The 18246-nt window shown below is 38.4% G+C and overlaps 1 protein-coding gene across 2 annotated transcripts in view; it reads right to left on the bottom strand.

Moving 5' to 3' along the window:
* Nucleotides 1-676: 676 nt before the first annotated feature.
* Nucleotides 677-18246, bottom strand: part of LOC135772966 (pleckstrin homology domain-containing family G member 1) — a 51404-nt gene continuing 33834 nt past the window's right edge. For both annotated transcript variants that reach the window (XM_065282555.2, XM_065282554.2), the window contains exons 5-18: nt 14577-14623; nt 12133-12283; nt 11920-12051; nt 11501-11683; nt 10876-10971; nt 9684-9770; nt 8430-8463; nt 8238-8327; nt 8079-8117; nt 7053-7075; nt 6779-6949; nt 6225-6344; nt 4091-5930; nt 677-3903 (exon numbers count right to left, since the gene is read on the bottom strand). In XM_065282555.2, the coding sequence (XP_065138627.2) occupies nt 2909-3903; nt 4091-5930; nt 6225-6344; nt 6779-6949; nt 7053-7075; nt 8079-8117; nt 8238-8327; nt 8430-8463; nt 9684-9770; nt 10876-10971; nt 11501-11683; nt 11920-12051; nt 12133-12283; nt 14577-14623 (4008 nt within the window). In that variant the 3' untranslated portion in view covers nt 677-2908. The remainder of the gene's footprint in view (nt 3904-4090; nt 5931-6224; nt 6345-6778; nt 6950-7052; nt 7076-8078; nt 8118-8237; nt 8328-8429; nt 8464-9683; nt 9771-10875; nt 10972-11500; nt 11684-11919; nt 12052-12132; nt 12284-14576; nt 14624-18246) is intronic.

The raw sequence follows: 18246 nt of genomic DNA on the forward strand, positions 1-18246 counted from the left end.
AAGTTAACGTTACCTCTCCGTTAGTTTGGTGCTACAGTATTTACATGAATCATTCAGCACAACATTGCGATTACAAATAACATTTGTTATCTCGATTATTTACAAATACGTTAATGAAGCTAAGTGACATGAGGTACAACGCAGCTAGAAGCTAACGTTAACGTATTCTAATGTTAGGCTAACGTTACGTTAGAGATATTAAAGATAACGTTCAAATACGTTGTTGACTTAGAATAGATGTAGACATCCTTGTTTAATTTATCCACGTTTAGTTGGTGTTGTCGTCTACCGCATAACTTAATCTGGATTAAGCAGACACTTATCTCGGTTGAGATGTGGCTTGGGAAAGGGTTAAAATACACACCGTCGCCCAGCCTTTTGGGATACCTATTGTCGGAGTTGCATGTAACCCCAGGCACACTGTTTGACCATTTCAAACTTAAAATGACAAGAAAAAACATAGAAACGAATGAAAACTGACTAACTGCAATGCATTTCAATGGAGGTGCGAAAAGAATGTCAGAGTGTAGTGGATTGCTATGCGCAGCACCGTGATTGGATTATCGCGTTTGGGGGCGTGGCTTAGCCATAGGTCAATTAAAGAGGTCTCATGATAAACTAATGAGATATGAAACAGTTATATTTTAAAATGAGAAACGGGATGCTGAGGCTGAAGAAAGTTTTTGTTTTAATTAAAGGTTTATTTGTTGCCTAAAAGACTAATCCTCAAGAGTTAAAACTGGCAGTTATAAAAAATACACAAAAAAAGCAAAATCTTAACTTAAGTTCATGAAAACATATCAATGGCAATATTCATGAAAATCAAATGTACATCTTTACAAACATATCTTTTTTAAAAGAGCAAAAGTGCACAAGAAACAATTCTAATGAAGGATAACAGTCCCCATCAGTTGAAACAGAAAACAAAATATCCTGAAAAAAATCCATAAACTTACTTCATTCATCCACATTTATACTCAGTTAATGGTGTTTAGGAGGTCAAGTGAATTAATTTCTTCTTTTAATGTAACATTTTGAAATGGTAACATCTTTGAACAGTGCTCATTAAAAAAAGAAACAAATAAATGAAAAATGCAACATTCACAGCACTTTTAAACCAAATTTTTGCAAATCATATCAAATGAATAACCAATTCAAACATTTAATAAATATTGTTTCATGACATCTAAGCATTTGAAATTGGGCAAGACCAGAAATGTTCAAAACAAGTGAACAAATAAAAAACATAAAAAGAAGAAAAATGTAATTGTGCGAATTAAAATCTTTAAATCTTTGGGATGACAGACAGTGTGTAAGCCAACCAGTGTTTTTTATAGGTGGAGACAGAGTAGAGCAAACCAATGCTGAATTTTTTAAAGACAAGGAAATGATCAGACAATACAAAAAACATTGAACTCAAATTTACATTAAATTACAGTACGCTTTTATCACCTCACATTCTCCAACATGGTCCCTGAACACAAAGTATCCTAAAATGAAAACACTATAAATGACATATTTCTATTTGCCTAGTGATGGTTTCTGTCATGTGCAAAACTAAACAGACAAAAATCACATACTAATAATTTTTCTCAGAGTTACTCATATTAGGCTAATGTATGTAACTAGTTTGTTGTAATGTTTGTAACTAACATTTTATCATGAACTTACTTAATTGCTGTGTTTTGAATAAACAGGACATTCCAGCCTGATACATCTATATCTAATGTACATTATAATAAAATAGATATGAATTCTATGCATTCTTTGCCTCAAACAATCATAACATGCAAATATTACAAAATACACAGATTTGCCACTGCTAATATTAGTATAGTGCCACCTACACAACCAGATTTACATATGGCATTATTCTACTCAATAAGAATGAGAAATCAGCATTATTTTGATATGAAGGGACGTGTGTACACTGAGGCTGTGTCCGAAATAGCTCCATATACCCTTAAAGGTGGTGTGTGTAAATTTCTAGTGGTGAGTTTGCGAATTGCAACCAACAGCATATGGTAAAATGCATATGGTAGCCATCATAGGACAAACATGGTAATAGAAGGTAATAAAGGTATTAAAGGTAATAAAACCAATATTGCTCATTATGAAAGGTCTTTATACACCACTGATAATATAGTTATGTAGATTATATTGAATTTCTGTCAAGAGATCCTTCTATAAGTTACACAATGCACCTTTTAATAGTGCACTATTTGAGGAGACAGCCATTTGTAGTGGTGTCCAAAATAGTGGGCGTTAACGAGTGCAATTATTCAAACCCATATACTGTGTGACGTGTGCCAAATTTACTTCCGTGTCTCCACACAAGATGGTACTTGCAGCGCTTCCACCGCTTAGTATCCGAATTCACTGCCTCGTTTTCATTCACTGGTTTTTAGTGGACTACATTAGCAAACTAATGTAGGGGATAGGAAATGAGGGTATAGGGGGCTATTACAGACACAGGCTGAGATAAAAAAAAGTGGAATTAATTAATATCCCCAATCATGTGTTCTTTAGACGGTATCTTATAAATTGATTGGTGACATTTACAGACATGTACTAGAATAATATAACCAGTAGTTGAGAGTATTGTAACAGTTTAAGAGTTGTGTTTATGATTTATTTTTCTTTATTCCTTTTTAAACTATACATAAACTTGGAATCCTTGTATGACCTGAAAGTTAGCTTAAATAAATGCAGATATGAGAAGAGGAATGCTGAATCCATCATTTACAAATTGTGTGTTGTTGTGTATGGTGCGTAACTCATTGAAGTACATTTCAATTTGAATGTTTTCTGTATGCTTTGCGTTGTGTCTTTAAGGTGTAACATGTTCCATGTGGATGTTTAGATTTGCCACGTCTCAATTTTTCTGGCATGCTGTCCATCATCAGCTTTATGCAAAACTGCTAGAACCGAGACACTGGAACTTTTCTCTCAGTGACTGTACAATTTTTGGCTGATTTACACCCTGACTGCAGTCAGCATCATTCCATTGGTAACCCTGTAGGGTCATCTCAGAGTTTGCTGAAACCTGCTGTCCTTTCCCCAGGGTTTGCATGCTGCTCTGAGGCTGGCTGCAGTACTTAACAGCAGTTCCAGGCAAAGTGTGCAGCTGTGCATCATGCTTTTGTTCTTCGCCCTCGTCTTCAGAACGGATCTCTGCATAATCATCATCATCATCTCCATTGTCCTTAAAGTTGGCCAGATAATTCTCAGTGGCAAGTTGAGCATTCAGTGGTGCCTGTCTGCTCATCACCAGTGTTTGCTGCGAGTCTCGCAGAGTGATATCACAGGGCATCGCGAGATCCGAGGTCATCTGGTTGGGGCATTCAGGGAGGCTGTGTTGCCGAGGCATGTGCATCCTTGATTCGTTTTCATGGACCTCCCACATCCGATTGCACAGCCCCCTGCCGTTCTCTTTTCCAGTCTGCTCTACCAGAGAAGATGAGGACTGGCAGCGATTGCTGGATGAAACTTTTGCAGGACGTGGTCCTATTGAAGAGTAAATGTGATCAGAGTCATCTTGACTCTGTGTTATCACACTGGCACTCCAGCGCTGATTGGGTGGTGTGCTTGGAGTGGGTGGAAGTTTCTTCAACGAAGGGGTTGAGCATGCAGGTGTCATTTCTCTGTGCAGGGTTGAAGTGCAAGATGCTGTTTCCACGGGCCAGGACACAAAATCAGCAAGTTCCCCATTGCTGTATGTGCAGGTCAACCAATCAGATTCTTCCATCGAGCTCTCTAATAAGGAAGGAGAGGACGTGGTGTTGGGGTAAAGTGGATGAGGGCCTGCGATACTGGCAGATGACTTCAGTACTGGAGGAGTTGAAGGGGAACACTTAAATCCCACTTGTTCATACAAATGTGAGTATTCTGCTATTCTTGCACCTGCACAAAACAAATCAATTGATTTTATGGCTTTTTTCTGAGTCTTGTAGTGGTATATGGAATAGAAGAAAGTTAGAAAAATGACACACTTTACATTTATTGTTTGTATAAAAAAAACACTTTTGGAAACAAGAAAATTATGACATTAATCATGCACATAGCAGTATAAGAGAGCAGTATCTCTTACCTATAGCAGTACCACCTTGTTTCTTTTCCTCCAGTATGGCTGCCAGGTCTTTCTGTTTGCTTATCTTAAGCCTAGCACAACTGGGTTCATGGTCCATGCTCTTCATTTTAAGTAGCTGATTGGCCTTTTTGATCTTCTGACTGTACTGCCTAGCCATGAGGAATACTCTGTTCTTGCCCTTCTCCCCTTGCTCAAGAACCATATCACAAATGTCCCCAGGAAACAACAGGTTAGAGGAGACAGACCCTAAACTATTAAACATGGCCTGTGGCTCTGGGTCCTTCTGTGAGGAAATGTCTTCATCATCCATACGGAAGCTTCCACTGCTTAACCTTGCTAGTTTGTTCCGGATACTCTTTACAGTACCAGGTTGAGGCTCAGGGGTGGGATAAGCTGCAGGAGAAGAGCATGCTTTGTCTCTTTCCTCCAACTCGTTTTCTGTAAGGGGGTCTGGAATGTTGAGGACGGGAATGTGGAAGATTGGAGGGGGGGTTGAAACCTGAGGTGTAGGTGATTCAGGTGGAGCCTCAACTGTAGGGGTGGTTATTACGGGGATTTTGCATGCTGAGTCAATTGATTGTTGCCTGGATCTGGCTTTTTTGCTTGGAGATTCTTGTGCTTTGCACTGAGAATCATTAGCTCTTTGTTGTAACCTGTTTGCTTTACTTGGAGAGCTATGTGTTTTCCTTGGCGAGTCTTTTGCTTTGTGTGGAGAATCGTGTGCTTGTTGTGGAGAGTCAAGTGTTGTACATGTGGGATTTGTTCCATTAACAGGAAAGGCTGCGGGAAGTCTGTCCGGTTTCTTTTCATTGTTCCGGATGTAGTTTTCCAAATCATTCCAGATCTCATCCACTTGCTCCAACATGTGGTCAGCTTTGGAAGATTCAACATCAGAAAGTGCAGCAGGGGGACTCTGGGGCTGCTCAACTATTGTGTTGTTTCTGGAATGTAGGCTTTCTTCAGAAACAAAACCTTTTAAAATCTGGCTAGCCATGAGATCTATCTCAGATGTCTGCAGGCTTTTTGGTTCCTCCTGATCCGTATCAACTGAAAGTGCAGGGCGTTCCTTGAAGACAATGGTGTCATAGACATTCTCCTCATCCTCAACAATTTGTAGCTCACACTTTTCGAACACCTCTCCCTCTTGACCAGAGGACCTATTGCTCTCGCATGAACTCTCGGTTTCCGTTGGAGTAATTATAACTTGTGGCGTTATCCTAGGTTTAACCTCTGCTACTTTAGGAAGGGCAACTTGGTCCTTGCGAATTAGCCCCATGGCTTGAAGCTCCTCGTAACTAATGTTGTCATAAACATTCTCAATATCATCAATCGTCAACTGCTCAGCTGAAGATGACCCTGAGATTTCATTGCTTGAAGACTCAGTCTGGTGGTTGATTTTGTCCTCTTGTAAGGTGCGTTTGGTAGGGCTTTGTCGGTCACTCTGTTTTTCTCCAACACTGCTGGCCCTGCGAAGTACCCTGCCCGCAGCAGAGGGAAGGTCTAGCTGTGATGTTTGAGTCTGTTCAATGTGCCAGCTACAAGGTCTTCCTGAATGGTTAGCAGTTTCGTGATCACTCTCTGCATCGTGACCGCTTACATCATTCTCTGTTGGCAAAAACATTTGGTAGATGTCCTCATCATCATCGATTTGGACAGTCTTTTGGCGAGTGGGAAACATAGCCCTTCTGATTCGATGGTCTGCCCATATGTTGCGAACAGAATGTTCTCTGTTTGTTCTCAGCATGTGGGAAATGTGTTCATCTGCCGCTGTTTCAGGAGGACCAGTCACCCGTAGGATAGGGGTGTTGACGGCCTCATTTTGCAAGGACTGTTTGACTGTCTGAAAAATTAATAATAGGCACTTTTACCATACATAGTTTTCATCATATTATCCTCATACAAAAGGATGTTTGTGTCTGTTAAAATCATGCCTTTTAAATCCTATCACTGCCAATTAAAAAATAAAAAGCAGTTTTCCAAGAGCATTTATATGCAAATGTACCAAGTATAAAAGGTACAAACAAAAATATCAAGCCTGTATGTTTAATGGTCTGATTTTCCAACAAACAATGTTGTTTTGAAGCCAATGATTTTCAGGGTGATTCATAACGTGGATATAACTAGGCCTTCTTACCTGGAGATCTGCATGAGTAAGTTTGTTGTTTCGCCACTGGTCAATGCTGTCTACAGAAACTTGTTGGTTCAGCCTTTTTCGGTTGCTCTTTCCTGGCACTCTCAGCTTACCTCCAGAGCCCTGGTTATACACAAGTCAGTTCTTACGACATGCTTAATAAACTGTATATGGTACAAACATGATAAAGCATTTGCATAAAGATGTAATTTCTTTTGTTAAAAATAAACAAAAATCTATTATTAGGCAAGTACATAAACAGTTAGTGTTCACAACTTTCTGCTTACTTTACCATGATTTATATTGTTAAGCTTATAATAATTCATAAGCTGATCTATTGAACTAAATTTAGTTTTTTTTCATGTACTTAAGAATATGTAAGTACATAAAGTAACATTTTTATTTTTCAAAAAAAGATGGCGATAGTGATAGATTGCACATTGCAGCCTTAAGTGCACAAATGCGATAGAAAATAACAACTCATCCTTATGTCAGTGGATCACAACAAATCTAAAATCTTTAAAACATAAATTAAATAATAATCAAATCGCACTAACCAGACCAGTATCGTCCTCATCATCAGCATCTTGTGGATGCAGCTCTTCATCTACATCACTGTGGTCACCAGGGTCCAGAGACTCTTGAGATTCGCTGACAAGGCTACGTGATCGGCCAATAGAACCCAAATGAGCCACAGGTGACAGCAGAGTGATTCCTAAACTGGAACGCTGTGTGAGGAACACATACAAGCCATTAACAAGTACTCTCTAGCATGCAGGTTTGAGGTAACTTCTAATAAACAGATTAATGCTGGAATTTGATGTTTCTTACCTTGTGTATATCTGGGCTGGATACTACAGCAAAATTTGAGAAGAAAAAAAAAATATTAATTATTATTACATTTTTTTATTTAAAGCAACACTATTTAGTTTTTTACCTTTAAATAATGTCTCTAAAATTATTTCATTGATAGAGCAACTTTTAACTGGACAAATTGTACTGTTGCTACAACCTGAGCAGCCTCCTACTAGCACACTCTGAAAGTGGCGGTGGAGGGTAGGAAACACAGCCCCGCCCCTCCCCCTGCCTGCAGAAGAGTAGAGTTCTCAACGGGACGGGTTCGGGTCAAAAATATAAGCAAATGAATCAGGTCGGACCTTGGGCTTAATCTTTTACGCTTCGTGAAAAAAAATATTAATCATTACTGCTGTTCACCGTAAAGAAAGTCTGGTCTGGCTGCTGCGTGCATCACAGAGAGGGGCGGGGGATAGCAATAAGCTCCGGCGCGGATCAGCAACGGATCCAGACCGGAGCTGCCCGCTTCAGAGCGGATCCGTTGCGGATCCGCCCCGGAGCTTATTGCTATCACTGCGTGCACGCCTGTTGTCTGGAGAAGAAGAGATGGAGAAAAGTAAACTTGCCGCAGGTGAATTCACCGTTGCTTGCTGCTACAGAAGGATTTAATTTTCAGGCCCGTTGAGAACTCTACAGAAGATCGTCTGATACCAGGCACTGTTGCGCTTTTCAACCACATGGGGGAGCTGTAAGTCATTTTTACATGGAAACTACATAGTGTTGCTTTAACATGGACATCACAGTTACATTGGAAAAACCTTATGCACTTGCTTAAGTGTTTTAGCATGCATGCTAATTTTCAACACCTGTACACAGGAGATTTTTCAAGAAAAAAAAAAACAATAAAATGCTAATAATAACTTTGGCCCCTTTCCTGAGAAAGCAGATTGGCCAAAAGAGGTCTTATACTTTGGAACAAGACAGTCACCACTAATAGTGGCTTGTGTGTTTGCATTACAGGCATAATATTTCTCAATCACTTTTGAAACAAATTCTACTTACTAATGTGTTTAGAGTTTTTCAGTAATTTAGATAAGGGCTCTGTGGAGAAAAAGAGATATGAAGAAAAAAACATTTTACAAACGTCAGAGAAACAGTAAAAATCTATAAATAGCAAATCAATGAAATTGTTAAGTTGTTAGTATTCATAGTGGATCTCACCTGTTTTTCTCCGTGTTCTCCGGGGGGAAGGACCCTCTTTAGTGTTCATTTTCTTGTCACCGGCAGAGTTGTAATGAAAACCTGAGTGATCTAAAAAAAAGTGAAATGAGTGTCTGAAGTTCAGTTTCTTTAAACACTATCACACTATAGCCTACTTATATAGCTGTACTGTGGCTTTAGCATAAGACTCACTTGCTGTATCCATCTCCAGAATTGCCTGTTTAGCCTGTGAAAAGATACACAGATAGAAGAACATAATATTTTATATTTCAACTCGAAATAAAAAAGATTTTAATATAATTTTTGAAAATTAATAAATATATTTAAAATTCATAAAACTTAATTTAGATTACACTATTTATTAATTTGACCCAGCGGAGGGTCAAAAATGGATGAACCCATCCCGTTGAGTTGTAATTTATCCTGTGCTAGGTTGTTCAAACCAAAATGCTGGGTTGTTTGAACCCATTTTTGGGTCAAATATAAACATTTTCTGGATTGATTTAACCCAACAGCTGGGTTTAGTAAACTTTGAGTATAGTGGTTTCCCGGACTAAAATGCTTGTTTGTCCTAATGGAAATAAACTTGTAATGACATATCTTAAAATATACGACAGTGCCACTGTTTTGTCTTAAGATGCACATCATTAATGTTTTCAGTGGCAGTTCGTGGAGGAGGCACAAATGCGAAGCTAAAACATAGTCATGTGTGTGGATCGTCATGTCAAAATATGTGCAGCGTCATGTTAAAATACATGCCTGCTACAGACGCTTTGTAAGAGTTTATGATAAAAGAGACACTAGTGTTTGCTTAGATACTCGCTTAATTTCATGCCGCAGGCACGTATTTTGACAGGACCCGCGATGCACATAGACAATGATGCACTGAACACATATTTTGACATGACGAGCCACACACATGACACCCTGAACCTTTGTTTTTTTCCTCTTTGGAAGAGGAGGCACCGGCTGCCATTGACTGTTTTAGTAAGGTATGTTTCAATCCATAAATGTCCTGATAGTGTTTGCTCCTGGATTAATCTAATACGTGTCTGGAAAACCGTAGTATCCCAAACCCTTTTTAAAGGCCATTAAATATTGTTTTATTGTGACAGTAATTTTCAGGGTTTTTTTTTTGAGTGAAATATGACTCTGACATTATCATGAAAATCACCACAATTAACAATCCAATGTTGCATCTCATGTGTACAGCTTTAAAAAAAGGATGCAGTAATAGTAATAACAGCCATTGGGTGGCGCTGTCCCATCACCTCTGAAAACAGACTAACTTCTGTTTCACCTTCCATGTTAATCAAACAGTGTGAGATGAACTACTTAAATCATGAAACAGTTCAGTGAGAACAGCCAGATTTGGTCTGAGACAACTGATAGAGAGTTGTGAGTTCATTCTTCAGCGAGTGTGTGTGTGTTGTTTGTGTTTCTGACCTTGGCTGGTATTTTGGCAGGATGATTTTCAAGAATCAGACGTTTTAGATGCAGGACCCACATTTTCTTGTCTTGCTGGGACTTTGCCTAAAGGTGAATTAGAGATAAATCAGCTCAGTCAGATCATTTACATCAACCCCCAGTTTGACCGACTGAGTCATCAAACAATCAACCAACTTAAAGAGTCAAAACACACAAGTTCTACTGGATGGATGTCAGTAAAATCAGAGACTAACAAACAGATGTGATGATCTGGAACCGACCCTTAGCAGTGACGCACTTATACACACTTCATTTCATAGACAGACTGACTGCTATTTAAGATAAATCTCAGATTAAAGGCAAATAACTGAGAAAAACAGCACGTAAAATTTGGTCAAAACATGAGATTTAGAAGTAGTTTATGTTCAACCTTAGGACAACATATGACTTGACATACAATATCTGGCCCTTTAATACAAATCAAGTCAAAAGGGTAATAATTTTTTTATTTAGATTGATACATTTGTAAAAGGTGACTAAATAAGCTTTCCATTTATGAAAAGGATTGGACAATATTTTTGCCAAAATATAACTGAAAATCTGTAATTTGAGGGTGCAAAAAATGTAAATATTGACAAAAAAACACATTTAAAGTTGTCCAGATGAAGTCCTTAGCAACACATATTACTTATGATAAAGAACCTTTTGATATATTTATGGTAGGTAATTTAGAAAAATATTTTCATGAAACATGATCATGATGATACTAATATCCTAATGATGAAAAAAAAAACGATAATTTTGATCCACACAATGTATGGTTGGCTATTGCTACAAATATACCCGTGCTACTTATGACTGACTGGTCCAGGGTCACATATGTTAGGTAGAGAGTAAGACTTCTAAACAGATCAGATCTGAAGCGGAGTTGATTTATGGGCGTTCTGTAACTTCTAAACTCTGTGGCACACAATGCATCATAATTATGAGTGTTCGGCTGAAGTCCAACACACAGGTCAGATGTAACATCACTGGCTTTAGGCGAGACTCACACACACATCTATGCATGCTGAAGCTTGTACGTAAAGTGGCGTGCGATATTTCTGGAGTAAAGTTCAAGGTGATCGGCCACCTGTCAAAAGCCTGGCCTCAGGCTGGACATTCCTGATCTTGGGTTACATGGTGTTTGTGTGGGAATATTTGTGGTTACCTGCACAGTGTGTTGAAGTTTTGGGTTCTTGTAGTGGAAAACACTGAAGCTGAGAGGTTCCTTAGGAATGACCTCAACCAACATTAGATTACAGCACTGCAAAAAAATGTAAAGGAGAGAAAAGGGAGATGAAGGGAAACAGTCAGATAAATTCTAAGCGTTTCATAAAACTATGACAACTATTTTCTACACTACTGGAGAAAGCCAGAAACAAGCTTGGTTTCTGATTCGACCCCTGCACATGCAGGTCTGTTTTTAATTGTACATTTTTGTCATTAAACTTCATTTGTCAGCCACGAATACATCGTAAAAATCCAAGCTCATCTTTATTCAGCGAAGATCAGTTTCCATATTTTCTAATGTAGAGGAGTTCAGATGAACGGCATCCATGACCAACCCATTAAAAGCAGACTCAAATTCCAAAATACACAAAAAATATCCAACCAAAAATAGCCAGAAGCTCTAATTTGAAAATGTCCCACCGGCAGACAGGGCAAAGGTCAAGCACACTGGCTAAGCTGCTACCATCAAAATAACAGTTACCATTTAAAACCTTTACGGTTTCAGCTCGACCACCTGTATGATGCAGATTTTTAAACTGGTGAACATCTGGTTGTACTCTTACCAGGATGTGGGCCTTATAGGTGTAGGTCTCCTCTCTTTTCTTAGTGATCAACAGCAGTTTGTCAAACAGGAACAGCGTTCTTTCATTCTTTGCTCTCTGGATACGAAAGGTTCCCTCAAGAACCAGCTCACCATAACCAATCAGATCTGGCCCGTTCCAGTTAGTCAACAAACTCTGAATCTCCTAAAAGAATGAAAGCGAGAAAAAAGAAGGAAAGTTTTACTTTAATCCATTAAATCAGTTTTGTTTTGTTTGCTGGTTGTGGGTCTACTTGGTTGGTCATTTTCTGGCTTTTTGACCTAGGTGGTGTTACCTTAATAACATTATGTATTGGTGCTTTGACTCTAAACTAAGTGGTTGGTTTATTTTTTGTTTCTGTAAATCGTCTATATGTGTTAATGTGTGTAGGTTACACTGACCTGCAGTCTTACTGCATGCTCATGTTTTCTCTTCATGTCATTGATGTGCCAGGCCACCCTCTGCATGGTGTCAATCGCCTCCTGGATCACATCATACATCTCCGAATCCTTCTCAAGATGAGTTGCAATCTCCTGTAAGGTACCAGTTGCTGTATTACAGACTAAAAAAACAGTCTGACAAATGTGTGTGTGTGTGCTTGTGTGTGAACGTACATGCAGCAGTAGATGGTACTTTAGGATTCTCTGGACAGGTTTAAGCAGGTAGGAGCCGAGAGGAAGGGAGTGTTTGAGACTCTCTTGACGTTCTCGAAGAAACTTTGCCACCGTTTTGTTTCGCATGCACTCTGTTAAGACAGCAACAGACCTGTAGATGCACATGAAAACATGTTATCAATAAATCTTTCGTTTTTATATCCACTTTGTTATAAAATACTCCTGCAGAAATACTTCACACACACAGTCTCACAAAAACATAACATTTACACATACTATACACTATTATCTAAAATATTAACCATTATTTAGTTATATTTTGTATTTGACAACTTTGGGTATAATGTTGTGACTAAAAAAAGAAAACACTAGCTGGGTTTCCATCACCCTGATTTTATGTGCATTTTGAAGTATTGCAGGCAGTAAGATTTTTTTAAATATACCTACAAATCAAAAGGTTGTTAAGCTCATGAAAAACAATTCAGTAAAGTGACTTTAAACTTTTGAATGGTAATGTACTAGGATATTTTCTCAAATAGCAACCAATTATTATGCTTTATACCACGGGGCTATTGAATGCTTTATTCTGATTGGTTAAGGAATGTTTCATGGGTATGCATTATTTTTCGTTAAACGCACACATGACCTGTCAAATGTCTTAAAATAACCACCAGAGCAATGTTTGTGATTAAGGTGGTATAAGCGTAATAATTGACTCTGGTCCTTTGAATTATGTAAGGAATAATTGACGACGGGCCATTGCATTATAAGAAAATAATGCACACCCAAGGTGGTAATGTGGCACAACATGAAGCGGAGTGCCGTTACGCGACAGTCAAAGGACTGGAGTTACCAAAAACATTGCTCCGGTGCCCATTTTTAAGACATTTGACAAGATAGATGTGCGGTTTACAGAAAAATAATCAACACCCATGGAACATTTCTCAGCCAATCAGAATAAAGCATTCAACAGACCTGTGGTATAATTGCAAATAATGCACACTTCGCTTTGTACCTCATTATCACCTCGGATGTGCGATAATTCAACAGCCCGTCGTCAATTATTCCTTACCTATTCACTGACCAAAAAGTATTTGAATGTGCCTGTATTATATAAGTAAGTATCAAACCACTTGACATCAGCACACAAATGAAGCTAAACCCATCTCAGAACTAACAATGACTTTTTGAGCAACTGATTTAAGTCAGTTCACACAGATGAGCTAGCAGCCACAAATGTAGTTCATCACATTAATGTTGACAACTAAAAAGACCAATGCTTCTTGTAAAAAAAGAATCAAATAAACTATGAAAAGCTTTTTAACAATTAAAAACTTCCCTTTGTGAAATGCTTTGCCCTAAAGTGTGTCTGAGATCATGCGCAGTTTCTCAACTTGAGGTCAAGGCCTTTGGTTAAAACACAGCTTTTACAGTATATTAAATCTACTGCCCCGCCTCACAGAGCACTGAGACAGACACTCACATTCCAGCATCCTGCACACAGACCTCACATTGTCCCAATGGGAAATATGACCCGGGTATCACCGAGATACAGACATCGCCTTCAGGACTATTACTGTATATATATATATGTGTGTGTGTGTGTGTGTGTGGTTAGGGTCAACAGCTGTGTGAGGGTGTGGAGAGAGGGTCTCAGTGGCCCAGAAAAAAATCCTTTCATTCATACAAACACACACGCCATACAGACTTACTGACAATAGTGCTAAACCACATTACTTTTATTATCTCACATCAAACGTTAGACTCATGAAAGCACGTGCACGGACAAACGCTCATGCATGTGTGTTTAATAGAAAGATGATGTAGGTATGTATGTAACATTTTGTCATATTAATGTCTATAAAAAGCAAACATTTTAGATATGGATACCACTCAATACAACAGGCATACTCTTTACCTGTGCTTAATGTCTGACTGATAATGTCTGGAAAAGTCACATAAATGTCACCTGTCCACATTGTTTTACAGGGTCACAATGAGGGGAAAGACAGATTTGACTACATCAATTATATGATTAGACTTTTTTTATTAAAAGTACTGCCCATTGCTTTAGTTTCCTTATTGAAGTGTAAAATAAATTAGTGCATTTTTAAATGAAGTAAGCTAAGGAACACATTGGATTGGGTGATAGAAATAGAGAGAGAAAGAGAGAAAGGTCGAGGGACAGACACACTGGCAGGGGCTTTCCCTTCGGGAGGAAATGTATAGGAATAGACTCTGAGACTCCAGTGGAGTTACACACATGCACACACACACACAATGTATAATATATGCACACATGTCTCACATTCCACATGCACACATATACACACAAAAGCATCTGTGCAGGGCATTGCTCTTAAAGGCTTTATAATCCTCTAGATTGAGAGACGGATTGTGATACACATATAAACCAAACGACAGACAAGGGTATTCTTACTTACCTCGGATAGTTTGTGCAGTACTGTGTGTATATATGGAAGTCTTCACTCTGAAAAATACAATATGGAAATTAGCACTGGTTAATAAAAACAAGGAAAGAGCTAATTGCTCAAATTTGCAGACATTACTGTCACCAGAAGATAATCAAGATAATCAAGTGATGATGTATTTTTGTAGGCAAAACCCAGAAGTGGGTCCATAAGGATTAGTCAAACCTATTTTTTTGTGATAAACCAAAAGTCTATGGAGGAAATGAATGGGCTTTTTGGCGAGGGTACCAGTGTCATGCTAACTTCCAGGTTGGCCTACAAAAAAACATCATCCCTGCGGCACTCTATAAAGGTACAAAAGCTGTCACTGGGCCGCTACCCTTTGAAAAAGTATACCTTTGTCCATAAAGAGTCCGTATTATTACCTCAAAGGTACAGATTTGTTCTAAATTTCTTTACATAAATGGTTCATATTAGGTCCTTTCTTAAAGGCACCGTCCCAGCGAATGACTTTGTACCTTTTTCTGACAGCAATCTCCGAACCCAATTGGTGTACTAGTTAGTAATGTTAGGGCTGTGGTCTCTTCGCTGTTAGAGTGCCAATATTACATTTACCTGCGCAAAAAAAACATTACATTTACCATGCTAGGGTGTTGCTATCTCCACATCTACCATATATCATATTTTTATCTGCAACTATTGCTTAGGTCTCTCATTCAATGTTCATTTCAATTCAGTTTTAATAATATACATCAGTGCTTTTCTCAACACATATGGCATCCTCGAAAAGGTGAAAATTGTCATAGGTCAAAGGTCATATCAGGATGTTGCATTACAGAAAAGCAGACAGGGCTGCAGACACACACGCACGCACGCACGCACGCACACACACACACACACACACACACACACACGGTGATTGTAATAATAGAGTTCTGATGTTGTGTTTACAGTAATGGTAGATGTGAGACGGCTCTGATTAAATCTCTGCTTTGCTCCTTCATCTACAGTCTCTTCAGCTCTTATTCCGCCTATATGAACATCAAAGCGGCTGGAAAAGTACAGAGTGTATGAGTATCAAAGAGTCATTTATCCTCTTCCTCTAACATCTCCTCTCTGTTGACCGCCCCCGCTGGCTTTCACGCATGCCCTCGTTCTCCTAACACACACATACAGTACACAAACATACTGTACAAAGATTGGTAAATATTAAGAAATGTGTCCCAAACACACACCCACAGGTGAGGTTCTCCACCCTATAGATGTGAAAAAACCAAGAACTGCTGAGAAAGAGTGTTAACAGTTATTAAACACACATTGGGTTCAGATATTTATGGGAGTGACAAACTTTTCTGCATTAGAAGTGACACCAAATAAATATTAAACCAACATGGTGTGTGTACATGGCCCAAAGTGAGTTCGACTATAGACGATGTTGAGTATATTTCCTAACCTCACTGCTACTTAGCTCTAGATCAAAACAATACGTTGTAAACACTTCTGAAACCATGTACTGTACAATCAACATCTAAAACGGAAAGTGACTGATTCGTAAGTAGGGTTGTGTTATATATTAGACATCCCCGGGCGTTCCCTCACTGCCCACAAATGATATTCTGGAATATTCTGGCAAATTAATTATTTAAGAACGTGCAACTTAGAGTAGTCAGGTTTACATCATTTTTAACAAGGTCTCAGTCTAAAGAGACTGACAAAGCAGCGAGTAACAACACATATCAAGAAAGTGACAGAGAACGTATCCTGATTGGTCTGTCTTTCTGATAAATAGACCAGTTTCACTATGGGCGGGCTTACAATTAACTGCATTATCTCGCTAAAGATTATTTACACTGTAGTGTAAATGACACAGTGCCAAAAACAACAACAGCAAAAAATTTCAAACATAAATAATGACACTGTAAGCACACCAAAGTGGATCCCTGCCTTACAAGAGTACCTGTTAAAGGGTCAAATTGTTAAAAGATTGTAACCATTGACTTCAATAGTAGCAAAAACAAATATGCTGAAATTTAATGGATACGGTCAGTTGTGTGCTTACCATCATTTATCAAAATATCTTCTTCATCATTTATCACAATACTTACATAATATTTGTTTTCCTACTATGGAAGTCAATGGTTACAATCAACTGTGTGCTTACCATTGATTATCAAAATATCATCAGAAAAATAAATTCAGTGTAAACTATCCATTTAAAGTCGTAATACATCAAAACAAAGTGTTAAAATAATGTTTAAATTATTGTAGTTGTTTATTTGGGGGGGGCAGTCAGTGAGCTACCTCTCTGAAATGACTTTTGCAGGGTGGGCAACATATCTATATATATATGTATATATGTCGATCTGAACAAAATGGATACAACATGCTCAGAAATGCTCTCTGAGAAATACACTTAGTCAGCCACAGAACTGGCTGAGTAATAACTTGTGTACACACACACACACGTTTAGTTTTTGTTAGTGAAGATACATCTTTTATTACTACTTTAGTTTCAGTGATTCAAATAAACAATTAATGTTCAGACTAAATACTGACATTTGTCAGTAGTCAACATTTGAAGTGGATCAAAACCTTCCCTAAAAGTTAAACTTAAAACCAATACCCAATATCCGTTCTTGTCTAAGGACAACTTGGATGAAATTTTTTGATCCACTTCAAATGTTCACTAGTATATATTTTAAGGATGAAACATGGGTGTTTTATGGCCATGAAATGTAACTTTAATGCTAATAGAGAACTTTGCCTTCATTAAAATGTGTAAAAATGATAAGCAATAAGATTAGCAAAAAACCTATGTAAACATTAATTCACTCTTATCTCGTTTTAAACCTGTGTATGACTTTGTCTTTTGTGGAACACAAGGGAAAATGTTTTAAGAAATTTTGTGTCCATACTACTGTATAGTAGTCAGTGAGGGCCAATGTTGTTTGGTTACCAGTGATCTACAAATCTCTTCTTTTGTGGAACAGATTTGGAATGACTTAAAGGTAAATAATGCAAGAATTGTTATTTTGGGGTAAACTATGCCTTTATGTCTTTAGGAAGACTTACCCCAATTCCAATTCTATTTTTTACCCCTACACCTACCCCTCATCCCTTGCCCCTTGAAACAAAGTGGAAAGGGCAAGGGTTAAAAATATTCCCCTAAGAAATGGGACACCACTACTACAACATCATACGTCATCATATGTCCGTAGATGTCAGTAGATGTAGATGCAATGTGTATCACAAACTTCAAAGATGCCACCTTCACCTGTAGTCATATAAGTTTAGTGGGTTACAGCCTAACAAGGAGCCCTGGACTTTTTCATGAAATCAGCAGAACCCTTCGCTGGCGATTCGTGGTGTTCTCTCCCTCCGTCTATTCACGTTTCAGCAATCTGAAGCATAGGGAGTTTTCCCCAGAACGCGATAAGACGGAGGAACCGGGATGCATTCAGACCGGGGTAACAGGGATGGGTTCAGTCAGGGGGAATAGGGACTTGATCGTGCTCCGGAAGTGGCACGGAGTGACTGGAGAAAAACTCCCGGTGCTTCAGATGGCCAGTCCACTTTAAGTTACTTTATTACATTTGTCTATGTTGCTATGTCAGTAACGTGTGATATGTTAGCAAACTTTAGTGATTTTTTTGGAAACTTTTCTTTAAATTACATGACCGTA

Source organism: Paramisgurnus dabryanus, chromosome 21 (genome assembly GCF_030506205.2).
Source record: "Paramisgurnus dabryanus chromosome 21, PD_genome_1.1, whole genome shotgun sequence".
NCBI lineage: Eukaryota > Metazoa > Chordata > Actinopteri > Cypriniformes > Cobitidae > Paramisgurnus > Paramisgurnus dabryanus.